Genomic DNA, 22,013 nt, shown 5'->3' with positions numbered 1-22,013 from the left:
CTATAGACACTATGGTGAATACTGCTATAGACACTATGGTGAATACTGCTATAGACACTATGGTGAATACTGCTATAGACACTATGGTGAATACTGCTATAGACACTATGGTGAATACTGCTATAGACACTATGGTGAATACTGCTATAAACACTATGGTGAATACTGCTATAGACACTATGGTGAATACTGCCATATACACTATGGTGAATACTGCTATAGACACTATGGTGAATACTGCTATAGACACTATGGTGAATACTGCTATAGACACTATGGTGAATACTGCTATAGACACTATGGTGAATACTGCTATAGACACTATGGTGAATACTGCTATAGACACTATGGTGAATACTGCTATAGACACTATGGTGAATACTGCTATAGACACTATGGTGAATACTGCTATAGACACTATGGTGAATACTGCTATAGACACTATGGTGCAATGCATCAGATTATTGTTTGCTCGTTATGTATGGTTCCATTCCAAATGTCACCCTATCCCGTATAAAGTGTACTTCTTTTGGCCGTAGGCACACTGAAGTAGTACACAATGTAGAGAATGAAGGTGCATTCTGGGACGCGGCCAATCTGTCCCTATTTAAATCCAAAACCATTAATAAACAGAAATACCTCTCGGTCGATGATTGGACCGTCTCCGTTGATGGAGTTGGCGTTAAGCTGGATCCAAAGGTAGGTGGCGCCGACCGCTGTGAGCTGGGGGGGAGCGATGGGCACCGGGGGCTCTGGGGCGGGACAGAAGAAGACGAGATCTGAGTAACAGTACGATAATAAAGTGCAGGAAACATCGTAGACAATGGATGCTAAACTTTTAAGCTCTCAAGTTGAAACACAACAAACATAATGGAAATTGTACAGTTGCCCCCCCCCCCCCAAAAAAAAGCTCACTAATAGAATAAGCCTGTCTGTCGTCATTACCAAGAAACATACACAACTTATTCAATGAAGGGATGTTCAAATTTTACCTTCTCAGACTTCAACACAAAATCACTATACTGGGAATTATACCACAACACTCATGACCTAAACTCATCATCAACTTAATCCACAAAACAACCCATTATCCCTTAAATATATTTACTGCTAGTATTTTATCTCAGAGGGCTATTCCAATCCAATTATTCCAATTAAACAAACACAGTCAGAGAAATATATATATATATATATATATATATATATATATATATATATATATATATATATATATATATAAACATACTACTGTACTGTTAGGAGATAGGAACATAAGCATTTCACTAAACGCGCGATAACAAAATGTATACGCGACTAATAACATTTTATGTAACTCATCTAACACACACAATATACTCCCAGTGCTCCGGTCTGGCACCCTAATCCCTATGTAAGTGCCCAACTTTGGACCATAGCCTATAGGGATCTAATAGGTCCTCTGGTCAAAGGTCGTGCACTATATAGAGAATATGGTGCCTTTTGGTACACACTCATACACTATTTCAAGTACCCTGTTTTCCTCCTGGGTTTTAACCTCCAGTATAGACTGGTTCAGTGTCTGAGAGACTGGGTTTTAACCTCCAGTATAGACTGGAGAGGATAAGTGTGTGGATTAGCTGTTTCGTTATAGGTGATGTTTGACTCGCAGGGTGGACGCTGGGGATTACATGGTTGTACAGGCCTAGTCTCCCAGGTCAGAGGTCAGAGTGGGACAACCATCTGTAGAGTACAATCATGGTGTGTAGACCTACTTCTACCTTGCGACCAACACCCAATAATAAGACACTCCTCAGCCCTGCGTAGAACGGTATGCTATCCGTCTGTCTGTCCTTAATCGACATCCACGTCTTCGGCGCCTGGGGAACAGTGGGTTAACTGCCTTGTTCAGGGGTAGAATGACAGATTGTTACCTTGTCCACTCCTCTGACTGTCTGCATCTTAAATGACAACCTATTTTCTCATACAGTGCTCTACTTTGACCTCAGTAACACGGAGCTGCAACATAGAGCTGCAACATAGAGCTGCAACACAGAGCTGCAACATAGAGCTGCAACATAGAGCTGCAACATAGAGCTGCAACATAGAGCTGCAACATAGAGCTGTGACATAGAGCTGCGACATAGAGCTGCAACATAGAGCCGCAACATAGATTTGCAACCACCTGCAATCTCCTTTGCATCCCAGTAGCTCTACTTGCACATTCATCTTCTGTACATCCTACCATTCCAGTGTTTAATTGCTATGTTGTAATTACTTTGCCACCATGGCCTATTTATTGCCTTACCTCTTATCTCACCTCATTTGCACATGCTGTATACAGATGTTTCTACTGTGTTATTGACTGTATGTTTTGTTTACTCCGTGTGTAACTCTGTGTCGTTGTTTGTGTCGAACTGCTTTGCTTTATCTTGGCCAGGTCTCAGTTGTAAACGAGAACTTGTTCTTAAATTGCCTACCTGGCTAAATCAAAGGTCAAAAAAACAAAAAAAACAAACCTAGAGCTGTAAAACTTGTGAGATTGTGTATTTAAACTCCCCACTCGTACTCATCAGGAAGGCATTTTAATCAGCTAAACTGGCTATCTGTAGAAAAAATAAATAAAAAAATTAAACATGGTCTGGTTCATAGAATTATTACTGACTCAGCCCCCAGGTACATACCTAATTATTTAACTTATATTAGAGTAGTCCACCAACACGGCACCAGAGCCAGACTCTGATATCGCCTGTTTTAAATGGAAGAGTCTATCTGGTAAGAACACATTTTTACATACCAGCAGTGTTGAGTGCACCAAACCGCCGGAGCAACTCTGTCACTGTATACTCCCTCTCCGGCGCTCGAGGTCGTCAGGCTGTTCATTATTACGCACACATGTCACCGTCGTTACGCGCATCAGCGCCTCATCGCTCACCTGGACTCCATCACTTGCCTGATTACCTTCCCTATAACTGTCACTCCCTTTGGTTCTTTCCCCAGGCGTTATTGACTCTGTGTTTCATGGATGTACGCTTCTCGTGTTTCTTGTATTGTTCCATGTTTTTTTATGAATTAAATATTCACTCCCTGTACTTGATTTCCTACTCCTAGTCCTACGGACTATCTTCTGTATACCAACCCTACCTTGTCACAACACAGCGGATTATCTGAAACGCATTAAGAAGGAAAGGAATTCCACAAATTAACTTTTAGCAAAGGCACAGCTGTTAATTGAAATGCATTCCAGGTGACTGACTACCTCATGAAGTTGGTTGAGAGAATGCCAAGAGTGTGCAAAGCTGTCATCAAGACAAAGGGTGGCTACTTTGAAGAATCTCAAAAATGAAATATATTTTGATTTGTTTAACACTTTTTTTGGTTACTACATGATTCCATATGTGTTATTTAATAGTTTTGATGTCTTCACTATTATTCTACAATGTAGAAATAAAGAAAAGCACTGGAATGAGTAGGTGTGTGCAAACCTTTGACTGGTACTGTATGTAAATAAGGTGTTTCTAAAAATCTGTTTTCTCTCTGTCATTATGTTTGTGTGTAGATTGATGAGGATTTTTATGAGGTATTGTATAGACACTCCGTACCCAAGGCACTCTGTCCCTAAGACACTTGTACTAAAAAAACAGTCTGTACCAAAGTAACAGCTTTAGACATCACCTAACTTTTGTCATTAAATCTTTGAACCTATGAAGGCTCTTTATTTGAGCCAGTTTACTAAAAATAATCCTTCAGCAACAGGAAATGTGAATTATTATGTTAATTATAATTAAAGGACATTTTTGTTGGGTTGATCCTTTTTTGGGAAAATCAAGTCTGACATTTAAAAATTTTCTCAACAGGGTGATCAAGTTATGATCCTACATCTGTAGACTCAATAAATAACTAGCCAGTCAATCACCTAGCCAGTCAGGCATAGTCCAGGACACCTGCTATAAGTGAGGACACTCACGACCAATACACCTGACACTCCCACCACACAAGCATAGTTCAGGGCACCTGCTATGAGCGAGGACCCCAACTGCCCTCACACCCCAATGGATTCATACATGATGACTCACAATCTTTCTGTCACAGACATCCCAGCAAACCCGGGAACATTCTCAAAACATTAGCGAACATTCACATCAAGTCCTAGTTAGGGTTTTAGCTAACTTTAGGATGATAATGTCCTACAAACATTCCAATAATATGTTTTCTTCCAAGATAATGTTGAAGGGAATATCCTTTAAATGTTGTCCTAACATTCACTAAACATTGTTCACAACATCTAAAAAAAAAAAGACCACAGAACATTCCGTCTAGGTTCTCATTCGGTTAACAGTGTCTTCAGAGACTATTCACAAATTAGTTTTTTACAAATTAATTAAAAAGGAAAAAGGTGAAATGTATTGAGTCAATATTCAACCCTGTTTGTTATGGAAAGTCTAAATGTCCATAACAAGTCACAATAATTTGAATGGACTTACTCTGTGTGCAATAATAGTGTTCAATCATAGTATTCAATAATAGTGTTCAATAATAGTGTTTAATAATAGTGTTCAATAATAGTGTTCAATAATAGTGTTCAATAATAGTGTTCAATAATAGAGTTCAATCATAGTGTTCAATAATAGTGTTCAATAGTGTTCAATAATAGTGTTCAATAATAGTGTTCAATAATAGTGTTAAATAATAGTGTTCAATAATAGTGTTCAATAATAGTGTTCAATAATAGTGTTCAATAATAGTGTTCAATAATAGTGTTCAATAGTGTTCAATAATAGTGTTCAATAATAGTGTTCAATAATAGTGTTAAATAATAGTGTTCAATAATAGTGTTCAATAATAGTGTTCAATAATAGTGTTCAATAATAGTGTTCAATAATAGTGTTCAATAATAGTGTTTAATAATAGTGTTTAATAATAGTGTTCAATAATAGTGTTTAATAATAGTGTTCAATAATAGTGTTTAATAATAGTGTTCAATAATAGTGTTCAATAATAGTGTTCAATAATAGTGTTCAATAATAGTGTTCAATAATAGTGTTTAATAATAGTGTTTAATAATAGTGTTCAATAATAGTGTTCAATAATAGTGTTCAATAATAGAGTTCAATCATAGTATTCAAAAATTAGTGTTCAATAATAGTGTTCAATAATAGTTGTTTAATAATAGTGTTCAATAATAGTGTTCAATAATAGTGTTCAATAATAGTGTTCAATAATAGTGTTCAATAATAGTGTTCAATACTAGTGTAACATCGGGTGAATGTTGTTTTTTTTGCACCCTAAAATAAACATTGTATGATCACCTGCACAACTGGACAGTTTTTTTGTGTTTTGGGAACATATATTTTGTGATGTCCCTACGATGTTCCCACCAAACTGTTCCATAAACCTAATGTTCCCACAGACACAACCATTCTGGGAACCTTTAAAGAACATAAAAAAAATGTGTTCTGGGAACATTCTTGCAACATCAGGCGAACGTTTTAGACAAACATTTTATAATCATAACCACAACTGGACAGTTTTGGTGTTATGAGAACATTTGCCGCAACCTAACAAATGTTCTGGGAGCTTTCACAGAACCAATTTTGGTTTGCTGGGATGTCACAGGGCCAATTAAACATGAACAGCAAGACAAGGACTTGTTAACTTTAACCAAACCCTGTTACCAGGTAACTATATAGAGGGGAGGGATATCTGAGAGAGAGAGAGAGAGAGAGAGAGAGAGAGTGAGTGTGAGTGTGTGTGTGTCCATGAAGTGTAGAGGGCTATCTGTGGAACTCAATGAATGAAACAGGGGAGAGACATGTCAGTAGGTAGCTCCTGAAACATCCTATAGATCCAATAGGTAGCTCTGAAAACATCCTATAGATCCAATAGGTTGCTCCTAAAACATCCTGTAGATCCAATAGGTAGCTCCTCAAACATCCCATAGATCCAATAGGTAGCGCTGAAAACATCCTATAGATCCAATAGGTTGCTCCTAAAACATCCTATAGATCCAATAGGTAGCTCCTAAAACATCCTATAGATCCAATAGGTAGCTCTGAAAACATCCTATAGATCCAATAGGTAGCTCCTAAAACATCCTATAGATCCAATAGGTAGCTCTGAAAACATCCTATAGATCCAATAGGTAGCTCTGAAAACATCCTATAGATCCAATAGGTAGCTCTGAAAACATCCTATAGATCCAATAGGTAGCTCCTAAAACATCCTATAGATCCAATAGGTAGCTCCTAAAACATCATATAGATCCAATAGGTTATTATTATTCCTCCTCCACCACACTTTGAAGTTGGCACTATGCATTGGGGCAGGTAGCATTATCCTGGCTTTCGCCATTCCCAGATTCTACCTACTACAAGATGGTGAAGCATGATTCATCACTCCAGAGAACGTGTTTCCACTGCTCCAGAGTCCAATGGCAGTGAGCTTTACACCACTCCAGCCGACGCTGGGCATTGTGCATGGTGATCTTAGGCTTGTTTGCGGCTGCTCGACCATGGAAACCCATTTCATGAAGCTCCCGACGAACAGTTATTGTGCTGACGTTGCTTCCAGAGGCAGTTTAGATTTTTAGATGCGCTTCAGCACTCGGCGGTCCCATTCTGTGAGCTTGTGTGGCCTACCACTTCACGGCTGAGCCGTTGTTGCTCTTTGACATTTCCACTTCACAATAACAGCACTTACAGTTGACCGGGGCAGCTCTAGCAAGGCAGAAATTTGATGAACTGACTTATTGGAAATGTGGCATCCTATGATGGTGCCATGTTGAAAGTCACTGAGCTCCTCAGTACGGCCATTCTATTTCCAATGAACTCTTCAGTGAGGCCATTCTACTGGAGATGGAGATCGCATGGCTGTGTGCTCAATTGTATACACGTAACAGCAACGGGTGTGGCTGAAATAGCCGGATCCACTAATTTAAAGAGGTGTCCATGTACTTTTGTACTTGACAGTGTTGTATGTGTCAAACAGAGGTACATTGCTCGGTTGGTGAACTTGGTTTCAGTGAACCTGTAGGCCTGCGCATATAGAAAGATTTATGTCTGGTCTGAGTCACTTTATTTCCTGCAGGTGTAGTTCATTATTGTTACATTATTCTGTACCGTTCTGTGCCAGTTATTTATTTAACAAAAAAATATTCACCCACAAAATGTAAATCCCAGTGCAGCTGGTCGGCCTGCTCTTTCTCCTCCCTAATGATGGGAGTGTGTGTTCAGTCCTCGGTCTGTTGCCCGTAGAATATTCTAGTTTATTCATTGATGGCCTTGCTTTACTGAAGTTGCGAGACATTGCAAGGAAAGAAATGGCAAAATAGAACATTGCATTGTGAGATCCATCTGTTTCTGATAGGTCAAGTGCACGGTTCTGACTCAGTCTGCCTTGTGGCCGACCTGCCTATACTGTACCCCTGCCCTCTCTCCATTACTTGCTAGCTCACAATTTGCGGCAACGAATCAGTCTCCTCCGTTCCAAAAATCCAGACTTTTAAGAGTCGATTCCTAGCGGAATATGTGTTTTCTTTCTACTAAACGTCTTGGTAAATCACGGTATTTCAAATTTAAAGTACTTTTCTTTTTTAGGAGAGAGTGGTCTGAGCAGCAGGCTGTTCTGGTCACCTAGTGGTGGACGTTAGTCCGGCTTCAGAAGTGGCATTCCTGTACAGATTCCAGCCCGTTCAGCGGAGCTTCTAAACGATCACCAGAGAAGGTTTTCAGTCGACATTTAAACACCGTAGTGTACCCTTCTAGACAAACAACAACCTATGTAGATATAACTCAATCGCCCAGTCAACATTTAAACACCGTAGTGTACCCTTCTAGACAAACAACAACCTATGTAGATATAACTCAATCGCCCAGCCCTAGCGGTCAATACGTTGTCTTCAGAAAGTAGTCACAAACCCTTGATTTATTCCACATTTTGTACAGCCTGAATTCAAAATGGTATAAAAATATTTTTTTCTCACCCATCGACACACAATACCCAATAATGACAAAATTAAAACATGTTGTTTTGTATTTTTTTTTACATTTTTTGCAAATGTATTGAAAATTAAATACAGAAATCTTGTTTACATAGATATTCACACCCCTAAATCAATAATTGGCAGAAGCACCTTTGGCGGTGATTACAACTGTGAGTCTTTTGGGGTAAGTCTCTATGAGCTTTGCACACCTGGTTTGTACAATATTTGCCCATTAATGTAAAACAAAAAAACCTCAAGCTCTGTCAAGTTGATTGTTGATCATTGTGAGACAGCAATTTCCAAGTCTTGCCATAGATTTTCAAGTCAATTTAAGTCAAAATTGTAACTAGGCCACTCAGGAACATTCAACGTTGTCTTGGTGAGCAACAACTTGTCCTTGTGTTTTTAGGTTATCGTCCTGCTGAAAGGGTAAATTCGTCTCCCAGTGTCTGTTGGAAAGCAGACTGAACCAGGTTTTCCTCTTAACTCTATTCCGTAACATCCCATCATGCTCTAGGATTGTGCCTGTGCTTATAGCTGTATTCAGTTTATTTTTATCCTAAAAGAAAGTTCCTAGTCCCTGCAGATGACTAACTGATTGGAAAAGTTCATTTCTTTGCCACATTTTTTGCAGTATTATTTCAGGTGCCTTGTTGCTGACATGATGCATGTTTTGGAACTTATTTATTCTGTACAGGCTTCCTTCTTTTCACTCTGTCATATATGTAAGTATTGTGGAGTAACCACAATGGTGTTTATCCATCCTCAGTTTTCTCCTATCACAACCCTCTCTGTAACTGTTTTAAAATCACCATTTGGCATTATGGCGAAATCCCTGAGCAGTTTCCTTCCTCTCCAGCAACTGAGTTAGGAAGGACACCTATGTCTCTGTAGTGATAGGGTTTATTTTTTACCCTTATTTTAGCAGTTAAGTTGACTGAGAACACATTCTCATTTACAGCAACAACCTGGGGAATAGTTACAGGGGATAGAATTATTTTTATTTAAATGTTATGATTTTTTGTTGTACCAATTTACCTGTCTGTGCCCTTCTTTGCGAGGAAAACCTCCCTAATCTTTGTGGTAGAATTCACTACTTGATTGAGCGACATTACAGATAATTGTATGTGTGAGGTAAAGAGATAAGGTAGTCATTCAAAAAATCATTGTAAACACTATTATTGCACACAGAGTGAGTCCACGCAACTTATTATGGGATTTGTTAAGCATATTTTTATTTCTGAACTTATTTAGGCTTGTCATAACAAAGGATTTGAATAGTTATTGACTCAAAGCATTTCAGATTTAAATTGGTATACATTTCCAAAACATTCTACAAACAAAATTTCACTTTGACATTATTGGGTATTTGTGTGTCGATCAGTGACACAAAATCTCAATGTAATGAATGTTTCATTCATGCTGTAACACAACAGCACGTGGGGAAAGTAGTACAGTACATAAGTGTCACGTTCTGACCTTTATTTCCTTTGTTTTGTCGTTATTTAGTATGGTCAGGGCGTGAGTTGGGGTGGGCAGTCTATGTTTGTTTTTCTATGATTTTGGGATTTCTATGTTTCGGCCTAGTATGGTTCTTAATCAGAGGCAGGTGTCGTTAGTTGTCTCTGATTGAGAATCATACTTAGGTAGCCTGGGTTTCACTGTTGGTTTGTGGGTGACCTCTTCTGAATGATGCACTTCTATTGAAAAGCTTTAAAACCAAAATACAATAGCAGAGATAATAAGGTATTACAGCTGAGTGAAACAGGCACAGTAGGTTCTGGAATTCAAAAGATGGGTTCTAGAACTGTTAAGATGGGTTCTAGAACTGTTAAGATGGGTTCTAGAACTGTTAAGATGGGTTCTAGAACTGTTAAGATGGGTTCTAGAACTGTTAAGATGGGTTGTGGAACTATTAAGATGTTAATAGCTCAGATTTGTCAGCACTTTAATCCTCAAGAGGGGGTTTAGACAGAAGAGGGACATCAGAGTGCCAAGAGAGAGAGGGAGAGAACGAGGGTTAGAATGCAGCTGAGAACAGGCTACAGTGTGTGTGTGTATACGTAGTGTTACTGTCTGTGTCAGTGTGTGTGTGTGCGTGCTATATGAGAGCAGACAGCGCCATACGCCAGGGTCAGCGAGCAGCTGTTGCCACGGTGATGTTGACCAGGCAGCCAGCCGGCTGGGCGACAGCTGTCCTCTAAATATCACAGCACCTGCCAGGAACGTATGAACCCACACAAACACACACTAACGTGTGCATACACACGCATACACACGCCATAGTGCGCTCAGACACACACGTGTTGTTCCTCAGCCACAGTAACCAGGGAACCTGGTTCTTACAGTAGGTGTGTCTAGCTAGGGGCCATCTCCCCCGTTCCTCAGCGACAGTAACCAGGGAGACTGGCTCTTACAGTAGGTGTGTCTAGCTAGGGGCCAACTCCCCGTTCCTCAGCGACAGTAATCAGGGAGACTGGCTCTTACAGTAGGTGTGTCTAGCTAGGGGCCAACTCCCCCATTCCTCAGCGACAGTAACCAGGGAACCTGGCTCTTACAGTAGGTGTGTCTAGCTAGGGGCCAACTCTACCGTTCCTCAGCGACAGTAACCCGGGAGACTGGCTCTTACAGTAGGTGTGTCTAGCTAGGGGCCAACTCCCCCGTTGCTCAGCGACAGTAACCAGGGAACATGGCTCTTACAGTAGGTGTGTCTAGCTAGGGGCCAACTCCCCCGTTCCTCAGCGACAGTAACCAGGTAACCTGGCTCTTACAGTAGGTGTGTCTAGCTAGGGGCCATCTCCCCCGTTCCTCAGCGACAGTAACCAGGGAACCTGGTTCTTACAGTAGGTGTGTCTAGCTAGGGGCCAACTCCCCCGTTCCTCAGCGACAGTAACCAGGGAACCTGGCTCTTACAGTAGGTGTGTCTAGCTAGGGGCCTACTCTACCGTTCCTCAGCGACAGTAACCAGGGAGACTGGCTCTTACAGTAGGTGTGTCTAGCTAGGGGCCAACTCCCCCGTTCCTCAGCGACAGTAACCAGGGAACATGGCTCTTACAGTAGGTGTGTCTGAGTCTGGAACTTAGGTTGCATTTACACGGGCAGCCCAAATCTGATCTGTTTCCACAATTATTGGCCTTTAGATCGATCAGAACAGATATTTTTGGCAACATTAGTCAGTTAACTTAACCCATCTATAGCTGTTAGTTACTCTAACCCTACTATAGTTGTTAGTTACCCTAACCCCCTACTATAGTTAGTTAAAATAACCCCCTACTATAGTTGTTAGTTACCCTAACCACCTACTATAGTTAGTTGCAATAACCCCCTACTGTAGTTAGTTACCCTAACCCCCTACTATAGTTAGTTACAATAACCCCCTACTATAGTTAGTTACAATAACCCCCTACTATAGTTAGTTACCCTAACCCCCTTCTATAGTTAGTAACAATAACCCCCTACTATTGTTAGTTACCCTAACCCCCTTCTATAGTTAGTAACAATAACCCCCTACTATAGTTAGTTACCCTAACCCCCTATTATAGTTAGTTACCCTAAACCCCCAATATAGTGATTAGTTACATAACCCCCAACTATAGTTGTTAGTTACCCTAACCCTTCTATAGTTGTTGGTTACCCTAACCCACTACTATAGTTGTTAGTTACCCTAACTACCTACTATAGTTGTTAGTTACCATAACCCCCTTCCATAGTTGTTAGTTACCCTAACCCCCTACTATAGCTGTTAGTTACCATAACTACCTTCTATAGTTGTTAGTTACCCTAACCACATTCTATAGTTGTTAGTTACCCTAACTACCTACTATAGTTGTTAGTTACCCTAACCACATTCTATAGTTGTTAGTTACCCTAACTACCTACTATAGTTGTTAGTTACCCTAACCACATTCTATAGTTGTTAGTTACCCTAACCACATTCTATAGTTGTTAGTTACCATAACTACCTTCTATAGTTGTTAGTTACCCTAACCACATTCTATAGTTGTTAGTTACCCTAACTACCTACTATAGTTGTTAGTTACCCTAACCCCCTACTATAGTTAGTTACCCTAACTACCTACTATAGTTGTTAGTTACATAACCCCCTACTATAGTTGTTAGTTACCCTAACCACATTCTATAGTTGTTAGTTACCCTAACTACCTACTATAATTGTTAGTTACATAACCCCCTACTATAGTTGTTAGTTACCCTAACCACATTCTATAGTTGTTAGTTACCCTAACTACCTACTATAGTTGTTAGTTACATAACCCCCTACTATAGTTGTTAGTTACCCTAACCCACTACTATAGTTGTTAGTTACCCTAACCACATTCTATAGTTGTTAGTTACCCTAACTACCTACTATAGTTGTTAGTTACCCTAACCACATTCTATAGTTGTTAGTTACCCTAACTACCTACTATAGTTGTTAGTTACATAACCCCCAACTATAGTTGTTAGTTACCCTAACCCCCTACTATAGTTAGTTACCCTAACCCCCTACTATAGTTAGTTACCCTAACTACCTTCTATAGTTGTTAGTTACATAACCCCCTACTATAGTTGTTAGTTACCATAACCCCCTACTATAGTTGTTAGTTACCCTAACCCCCTACTACACCACATAACCACACCACACCACCCCATCACAACACCACACCAACACACCCATACCACCACACCCCACCACCATACAACCACACCCATACCACCACACCACCACACCCATACCACCACATCACACCAACACACCAACACACCCATACCACCACACCAACACACCCACACCACCACACCACCACACCCATACCAACACACCCATACCACCACACCACCACACCACCACACCACCACACCCATACCACCACACCACCACACCCATACCACCACACCACCACACCACCACACCACCACACCCATACAACCACACCACCACACCCATACCACCACACCAGCACACCACCACACCCATACTACCACACCACCACACCCATACCAAAACACCACCACACCCATAAGACCACACCACCACATCCATACTACCTCACCACCACACCAACACACCCATACTACCTCACCACCACACCAACACACCCATACCACCACACCACCACACCACCACACCCATACCACCACACCACCACACCACCACACCACCACACCCATTCCACCACACCACCACACCACCACACCCATACTACCACACCACACCAACACACCAACACACCCATACCACCACACCACCACACCCATACCACCACACCAACACACCCACACCACCACACCCATACTACCACACCACCACACCCATACCACCACACCACCACACCCATACCACCACACCACCACACCCATACAACCACACCACCACACCACCACACCCATTCCACCACACCACCACACCCATACCACCACACCACCACACCACCACACCCATACAACCACACCACCACACCACCACACCACCACACCCATTCCACCACACCACCACACCCATACCACAACACCAGCACACCACCACACCCATACTACCACACCACCACACCACCACACCCATACCACCACCACACCAGCACACGACCACACCCATACTACCACCACACCTATACCACCACACCACCACACCCATACCACCACCACACCTATACCACCACACCACCACACCCATACCACCACCACACCTATACCACCACACCACCACACTCATACCACCACACCCATACCACCACACTCATACCACCACACTCATACCACCACACCCATACCACCACCACACCTATACCACCACACCACCACACCCATACCACCACCACACCTATACCACCACACCACCACACTCATACCACCACACCCATACCACCACACTCATACCACCACACCCATACCACCACCACACCTATACCACCACACCACCACACCCATACCACCACACCCATACCACCACATTCATACCACCACACCCATACCACCACCACACCTATACCACCACACCACCACACCCATACCACCACACCCATACCACCACACTCATACCACCACACCCATACAACACATCACTTCACCATGCAGCGCCATAGGACTCCAGGTAGTTGGAGCCAGGGTGACACACACAGAGACACTTCACCGTGCAGCGCCATAGGACTCCAGGTAGTTGGAGCCAGGGTGACACACACAGAGACACTTCACCGTGCAGCGCCATAGGACTCCAGGTAGTTGAAGCCAGGGTGACACACACAGAGACCGTGGAGATACAGCGGAGAGTACAACGGGGTTTTTAGACCAGCTGTGGGTTGTTGTGTTCTCTACACACACACACACACACACACACACACACACACACACACACACACACACACACACACACACACACACAAATCTAATGAAACATTGGCATGGTGAAGCAGAAGTGATTATCCTACACAATCAACCATTCAGTCTCCTCATGGCATGGTGAAGGAACGACAGAGGATCGTTATGAAGGACGATAGTAGAGGGGGAGAGGGGGGGGGGTGGAGAGAGAGGTAGAGAAAGAGATGACGAGGAAAAGGAGAAAGATGGAGATAGACGACAGACCAAGTATTCATCCTGAACACCCTAATTGACAAACAAAAAACAAAGGCAATGTCTTCTCATGCTTTGTTGACTTCAAAAAAGCTTTTGACTCAATTTGGCACAAGGGTCTGCAAAACAAATTGATGGAAAGTCGTGTTGGGGGGGAAAAACATATGACATTATAAAATCCATGTCAAATGTCTACTGTCTGCTGATAATCTGCTGCTTCTGATCCCAACCAAGGAGGGCCTAGAGCCTAGATCTGTCCCCAACCAAGGAGGACCTAGAACAGCACCTAGATCTGTCCTTAACCAAGGAGGGCCTAGAGCCTAGATCTGTCCCCAACCAAGGAGGGCCTAGAGCCTAGATCTGTCCCCAACCAAGGAGGGCCTAGAGCTGTCCCCAACAAAGGAGGACCTAGAACAGCACCTAGATCTGTCCCTAACCAAGGAGGGCCTAGAGCCTAGATCTGTCCCCAACCAAGGAGGGCCTAGAGCCTAGATCTGTCCCCAACCAAGGAGGGCCTAGAGCCTAGATCTGTCCCCAACCAAGGAGGGCCTAGAGCCTAATTATGTCCCCAACCAAGGAGGGCCTAGAGCCTAGATCTGTCCCCAACCAAGGAGGGCCTAGAGCCTAGATCTGTCCCCAACCAAGGAGGGCCTAGAGCCTAATTATGTCCCCAACCAAGGAGGGCCTAGAGCCTAGATCTGTCCCCAACCAAGGAGGGCCTAGAGCAGCACCTAGATCTGTCCCCAACCAAGGAGGGCCTAGAGCCTAGATATGTCCCCAACCAAGGAGGGCCTAGAGCCTAGATCTGTCCCCAACCAAGGAGGGCCTAGAGCCTAGATCTGTCCCCAACCAAGGAGGGCCTAGAGCCTAGATCTTTCCCCAACCAAGGAGGGCCTAGAGCCTAATTCTGTCCCCAACCAAGGAGGGCCTAGAGCCTAGATCTGTCCCCAACCAAGGAGGGCCTAGAGCCTAGATCTGTCCCCAACCAAGGAGGGCCTAGAGCAGCACCTAGATCTGTCCCCAACCAAGGAGGGCCTAGAGCAGCACCTAGATATGTCCCCAACCAAGGAGGGCCTAGAGCAGCACCTAGATCTGTTCCCAACCAAGGAGGGCCTAGAGCAGCACCTAGATCTGTCCCCAACCAAGGAGGGCCTAGAGCAGCACCTAGATGTGTCCCCAACCAAGGAGGGCCTAGAGTAGCACCTAGATATGTCCCCAACCAAGGAGGGCCTAGAGCAGCACCTAGATCTGTTCCCAATCAAGGAGGGCCTAGAGCAGCACCTAGATCTGTCCCCAACCAAGGAGGGCCTAGAGCAGCACCTAGATCTGTTCCCAACCAAGGCGGGCCTAGAGCAGCACCTAGATCTGTCCCCAACCAAGGATGGCCTAGAGCAGCACCTATATCTTCTGCACAGATTCTGACAGACCTGGGCCCTGACAGTAAATCTAAATAAAATACAAAAATAATGGTGTTCCATCTAGACACCGTTTCCCTAGAGCACACAAAAAAACTATACATACCTCGGCCTAAACATCACCTCCACAGGTAACTTCCACAAAGCTGTAAAAGAGCTGAGAGACAAGGGAAGAAGGCCATTCTATGCCATCAAAAGGAACATACAATTTGACATACCAATTAGGATCTGGCTAAAAATACTTGAATCAGTTACAGAACCCATTGCCATTCATGGTGTGGGGTCTGGGGTCCGCACATCAACCAAGAATTCACAAAATGGGACAAACACCAAATTGAGACTCTGGATGCAGGATTCTGCAAAAATATCCTCTGTGTACAACGTAGAACACCAAATACTGCATGCAGAGCAGAATTAGATACCCACTAATTATCAAAATCCAGGAAAGAGCTGTTAAATTCTACAACCACCTAAAGGAAGTGATTCTCAAACCTTCCATAACAAAGCCATCACCTACAGAGAAATACACCTGGAGAAAAGCCCCGAAGCAAGCTGGTCCTCGGGCTCTGTTCACAAACAGACCCCACAGAGACCCAAGACAGCAACCCAAATAGACGCAACCAACTAGAATGCTATTTGGCCCTAAACAGAGAGAACACAGTGGCAGAATTTGTATTTATTTACCTATATTTAACTATGCAAGTCAGTTAAAGAACAAATTCTTATTTTCAATGATGGCCTAGGAACAGTGGGTTAACTGCCTGTTCAGGGGCAGAACGACACATTTGTACCTTTCGGTTACTCGTCCAACGCTCTAACCCCTAGGCTACCCTATCGCCCCAATACCTGACCACTGTGACTGACACAAATTAAGGAAATCTTTGACTATGCACAGACGCAGTGAGCATAGCCTTGCTATTGAGAAAGGCTGCCATAGGCAGAACTGGCGCAGGACAGCAGAGATGAGTAACACAAGTAACTTTACTAAAATATTCCAATAACATGGTGTAAGACCGAGCCCACAATAATGGACCGAACATACATAAAACAATCACACACAAAAAACATGGGAAAAACAGAGGGTTGAATAATAAACATGTAATTGGGGAATTGAAACCAGGTGTGTAAAACAAAGACAAAACAAATGGAAAATGAAAAGTGAATCGGCGATGGCTAGAACGCCGCCCGAACAAGGAGAGGGACCAACTTCGGCGGAAGTCGTGACACAAGAGAAGACAGGCTATGTGCACACTGCCCACATAATGAGGTGGATACTGACCTGCACTTTCTAACCTCCTGCCCAATGTATGACCATATAGAGACACATATTTCCTTCAGATTACACAGACCCACAAATAATTTGAAAATAAATACCATTTTAATAAACTCCCATATCTACTGGGTGAAATACCACAGTGTGCATCACAGCAGCAAGATTTGTGACCTGTTGCCACAAAAAAAGGTCAACCAGTGAAGAACAAACACCGTTGTAAATACAACCCATATTTATTGTAAATACTCATTATTATAATTGTTTGTTTTTTTAACCCCTTTTTGTCCCCAATTGGTAGATACAGTCTCATCCCATCGCAGCAACTCCCGTACAGACTCAGGAGAGGCGAAGGTCGAGAGCCGTGCGTCCTCCGAAACACACACTGCTACTGCTTAACCCGGAAGCCAGCCGCACCAATGAGAAAACACCTTACACCTGGCGTGCACTGCGCCCAGTCCACCACAGCAATGGCTAGTGCGTAATGGGACAAGGCATCCCTGCTGGCCTTTCCCTCCCCTAACAAGGACGACGCTGGGCCAATTGTGCACCGCCCCCATGGGTCTCCCGGTCGCAGCCAGCTCGGATTCAAACCCAGAATCTCTAGTAGTGCAGCTAGCACTGCAATGCAGTGCCTAAGACCACTGCGCCACTCGCGAGGCCCATTGCAAATACAACCTCTATGTTTATTTATATTCCCTTTTGTACTTTAAATATTTGCATGGCAACGTTACACACTGTATATACATAATATGACATTTGTCTTTATTCTTTTGGAACTTCTGTGAGAAGAGAGACAGGAAGAGAGATGGAGAGAGGAAGGGAGAGAGTTACTACTAGATTACCTACAGAGTCACTAACCCAACGGTCTTAACTGCTAGGTTACCTACAGAGTTACTGACCCAACGGTCTTAACTGCTAGGTTACCTGCAGAGTTACTGACCCAACGGTCTTAACTGCTAGGTTACCTGCAGAGTCACTAACCCAACGGTCTTAACTGCTAGGTTACCTACAGAGTTACTGACCCAACGGTCTTAACTGCTAGGTTACCTGCAGAGTTACTGACCCAACGGTCTTAACTACTAGGTTACCTGCAGAGTTACTGACCCAACGGTCTTAACTGCTAGGTTACCTACAGAGTTACTGACCCAACGGTCTTAACTGCTAGGTTACCTACAGAGTTACTGACCCAACGGTCTTAACTGCTAGGTTACCTACAGAGTTACTGACCCAACGGTCTTAACTGCTAGGTTACCTACAGAGTTACTGACCCAACGGTCTTAACTGCTAGGTTACCTGCAGAGTCACTAACCCAACGGTCTTAACTGCTAGGTTACCTGCAGAGTTACTGACCCAACGGTCTTAACTGCTAGGTTACCTGCAGAGTTACTGACCCAACGGTCTTAACTACTAGGTTACCTGCAGAGTTACTGACCCAACGGTCTTAACTGCTAGGTTACCTGCAGAGTTACTGACCCAACGGTCTTAACTGCTAGGTTACCTGCAGAGTTACTGACCCAACGGTCTTAACTGCTAGGTTACCTACAGAGTTACTGACCCAACGGTCTTAACTGCTAGGTTACCTGCAGAGTTACTGACCCAACGGTCTTAACTGCTAGGTTACCTGCAGAGCTACTGACCCAACGGTCTTAACTGCTAGGTTACCTGCAGAGTTACTGACCCAACGGTCTTAACTACTAGGGCACCTGCAGAGTTACTGACCCAACGGTCTTAACTGCTAGGTTACCTGCAGAGTTACTGACCCAACGGTCTTAACTGCTAGGTTACCTACAGAGCTACTGACCCAACGGTCTTAACTGCTAGGTTACCTGCAGAGTTACTGACCCAACGGTCTTAACTGCTAGGTTACCTGCAGAGTTACTGACCCAACGGTCTTAACTGCTAGGTTACCTGCAGAGTTACTGACCCAACGGTCTTAACTGCTAGGTTACCTGCAGAGTTACTGACCCAACGGCCTTAACTGCTAGGTTACCTGCAGAGTTACTGACCCAACGGTCTTAACTGCTAGGTTACCTGCAGAGTTACTGACCCAACGGTCTTAACTGCTAGGTTACCTGCAGAGTTACTGACCCAACGGTCTTAACTACTAGGTTACCTACAGAGTTACTGACCCAACGGTCTTAACTACTAGGTTACCTACAGAGTTACTGACCCAACGGTCTTAACTACTAGGTTACCTACAGAGTTACTGACCCAATGGTCTTAACTGCTAGGTTACCTGCAGTATATGCCTTGATTTATATCACATGATTGACTGCAATATTATCGAGGGGTTTTTATGAGACACACTTGACTTTTTGTTAGGCGGAGAAAAAAAATCCTGATTTGTATCTAACGACTAATCTCTAGTGACGCAGATATTTGTGTGTATGTTGCCGAGTGTGTTACTGAGTGCCTACAGGACAGTATATTATTAAACACTAAATTCTCCATGAACACACCACTGAAATGTTGGGCTCCCGAGTGGTTCAGCGGTCTAAAGGCACTCCATCTCACCTCTAGAGGCGTCACTCCAGACACCCTGGTTTGATTCCAGGCTGTATCACAACCGGCCGTGATTGGGGAGTCCCACAGGGCGGCGCACAATTGGCCCAGTGTTGTTAAGAGTTTGGCCCGGGGTAGGCCTTCATTGTAAATAATAATTTGTTCTTAACTGACTTGCCAAGTTAAAATAGAGGTTAAACAAAATAAACACTGTCTATCACAATATATTGGACACTTTATAGTGCACTTCTATTGACTAGGGTCTATGGGGTTCATAGTGCACTTCTATTGACCAGGGTCTATGGGGTTAGTAGTGCACTTCTATTGACCAGGGTCTATGGGGTTAGTAGTGCACTTCTATTGACCAGGGTCTATGGGGTTAGTAGTGCACTTCTATTGACCAGGGCCTATGGGGTTAGTAGTGCACTTCTATTGACCAGGGCCTATGGGGTTAGTAGTGCACTTCTATTGACCAGGGTCTATGGGGGTCGTAGTGCACTTCTATTGACCAGAGCCTATGGGGTTAGTAGTGCACTTCTATTGACCAGGGTCTATGGGGTTAGTAGTGCACTTCTATTGACCAGGGCCTATGGGGTTCGTAGTGCACTTCTATTGACCAGAGCCTGTGGGGTTAGTAGGGAATAGGGTGTCATTCGAGACGCAACCTCTGTCTTCCCATCTCTCTCTGTGTAAAACTCTGAGGACGGGGCCGTTATAACATGATTGACACCCCTCCATCCAGACACACTGGATTAAACCTATCAATCAAACACGAAGCTGCCAGACAAAAAAAAGGTCAGGCCAGTAAATTCAATAGACAGGGCAGGCCGACTGAGGTGAAGAAATATACACGGCCATTACAGGACTATAGGGCTGAAGGAAAGAGGCCATGCTGGATTTAGTTTCACACTCAGTCCATAAATTCATATCAAACTGCATGGAGAAGAGGAGGGTGGAATGAGAGAGGTTCCTCTGCGTGTGTGTGTGTGTGTGTGTGTGTGTGTGTGTGTGTGTGTGTGTGTGTGTGTGTGTGGTAATGCCCCCTACTTGCCCTCAATGGTTCAAATCAAATTTATTTGTCACATACACACGGTTAGCAGATGTTAATGCGAGTGTAGCGAAATGCTTGTGCTTCTAGTTCCGACAATGCAGTAATAACCAACAAGTAATCTAACCTAACAATTCCAAAACTACTGCCTTATACACACAAGTGTAAAGGGATAAAGAATATGTACATAAATAAATATGAATGAGTGATGGTACAGAACGGCATAGGCAAGATGCAGTAGATGGTATCGAGTACAGTATATACATATGAGATGAGTAATGTAGGATATGTAAACAAAGTGGCATAGTTTAAAGTGGCTAGTGATACATGTATTACCTAAAGATGCAGTAGATGATATAGAGTACAGTATATACACATGAGATGAATAATGTAGGGAATGTAAACATTATATTAAGTAGCGTTATTTAAAGTGGCTAGTGATATATTTTTACATCAATTTCCATTATTAACTTTTTATGGCTGCAGGGGCAGTATTGAGTAGCTTGGATGAAAAGGTGCCCATTGTAAACAGCCTGCTCCTCAGTCTCAGTTGCTAATATATGCATATTATTATTAGTATTGGATAGAAAACTCTAAATTTCCAAAAATGTCAAAATATTGTCTGTGAGTATAACAGAACTGATATTGCAGGCGAAACCCTGAGGAAAATCAAAGCAGGAAGTGGCTTCTATTTTGAAAACGCCATGTTCCATAGCCTCCCTTTGCTGGATTTAAAGGGATATGTAGCGCTATTCAGCGGTTGTTGATGACACTTATCCCAATATCGGGATTGCAGCCATAACAAGTTAAAGTGGCTGGAGTTGAGTCGGTGTGTTGGGAGCAGCCACTCAATGTTAGTGGTGGCTGTTTAACAGTCTGATGGCCTTGAGATATAAACTGTTTTTCAGTCTCTCGGTCCCTGCTTTGATACACCTGTACTGACCTCGCCTTCTGGATGATAGCGGGGTGAACAGGCAGTGGCTCGGGTGGTTGTTGTCCTTGATGATCTTTATGGCCTTCCTGTGACATCGGGTGGTGTAGGTGTCCTGGAGGGCAGGTAGTTTGCCCCCGGTGATGCGTTGTGCAGACCTCACTACCCTCTGGAGAGCCTTACGGTTGTGGGCGGAGCAGTTGCCGTACCAGGCGGTGATACAGCCCGACAGGATGCTCTCGATTGTGCATCTGTAGAAGTTTGTGAGTGCTTTTGGTGACAAGACAAATTTCTTCAGCCTCCTGAGGTTGAAAAGGTGCTGC

The 22,013-nt window shown here is 43.4% G+C and overlaps 1 protein-coding gene across 1 annotated transcript in view; it reads right to left on the bottom strand.

Moving 5' to 3' along the window:
* The window catches only part of LOC118944840 (receptor-type tyrosine-protein phosphatase mu), a 539,275-nt gene that overhangs the window by 290,572 nt on the left and 226,690 nt on the right, over positions 1 to 22,013 (bottom strand). The window contains exon 7 of the mRNA XM_090225625.1: positions 640 to 752. Within this exon, the coding sequence (XP_090081751.1) occupies positions 640 to 752 (113 nt within the window). The remainder of the gene's footprint in view (positions 1 to 639; positions 753 to 22,013) is intronic.

Source organism: Oncorhynchus mykiss, chromosome 28 (genome assembly GCF_057628025.1).
Source record: "Oncorhynchus mykiss isolate SJ-2025 chromosome 28, ASM5762802v1, whole genome shotgun sequence".
NCBI classification, from domain to species: Eukaryota; Metazoa; Chordata; class Actinopteri; order Salmoniformes; family Salmonidae; genus Oncorhynchus; species Oncorhynchus mykiss.
The sequence above is the reverse complement of the archived record's forward strand: the minus strand, read 5'-3'. Positions and strand labels throughout refer to the sequence as shown.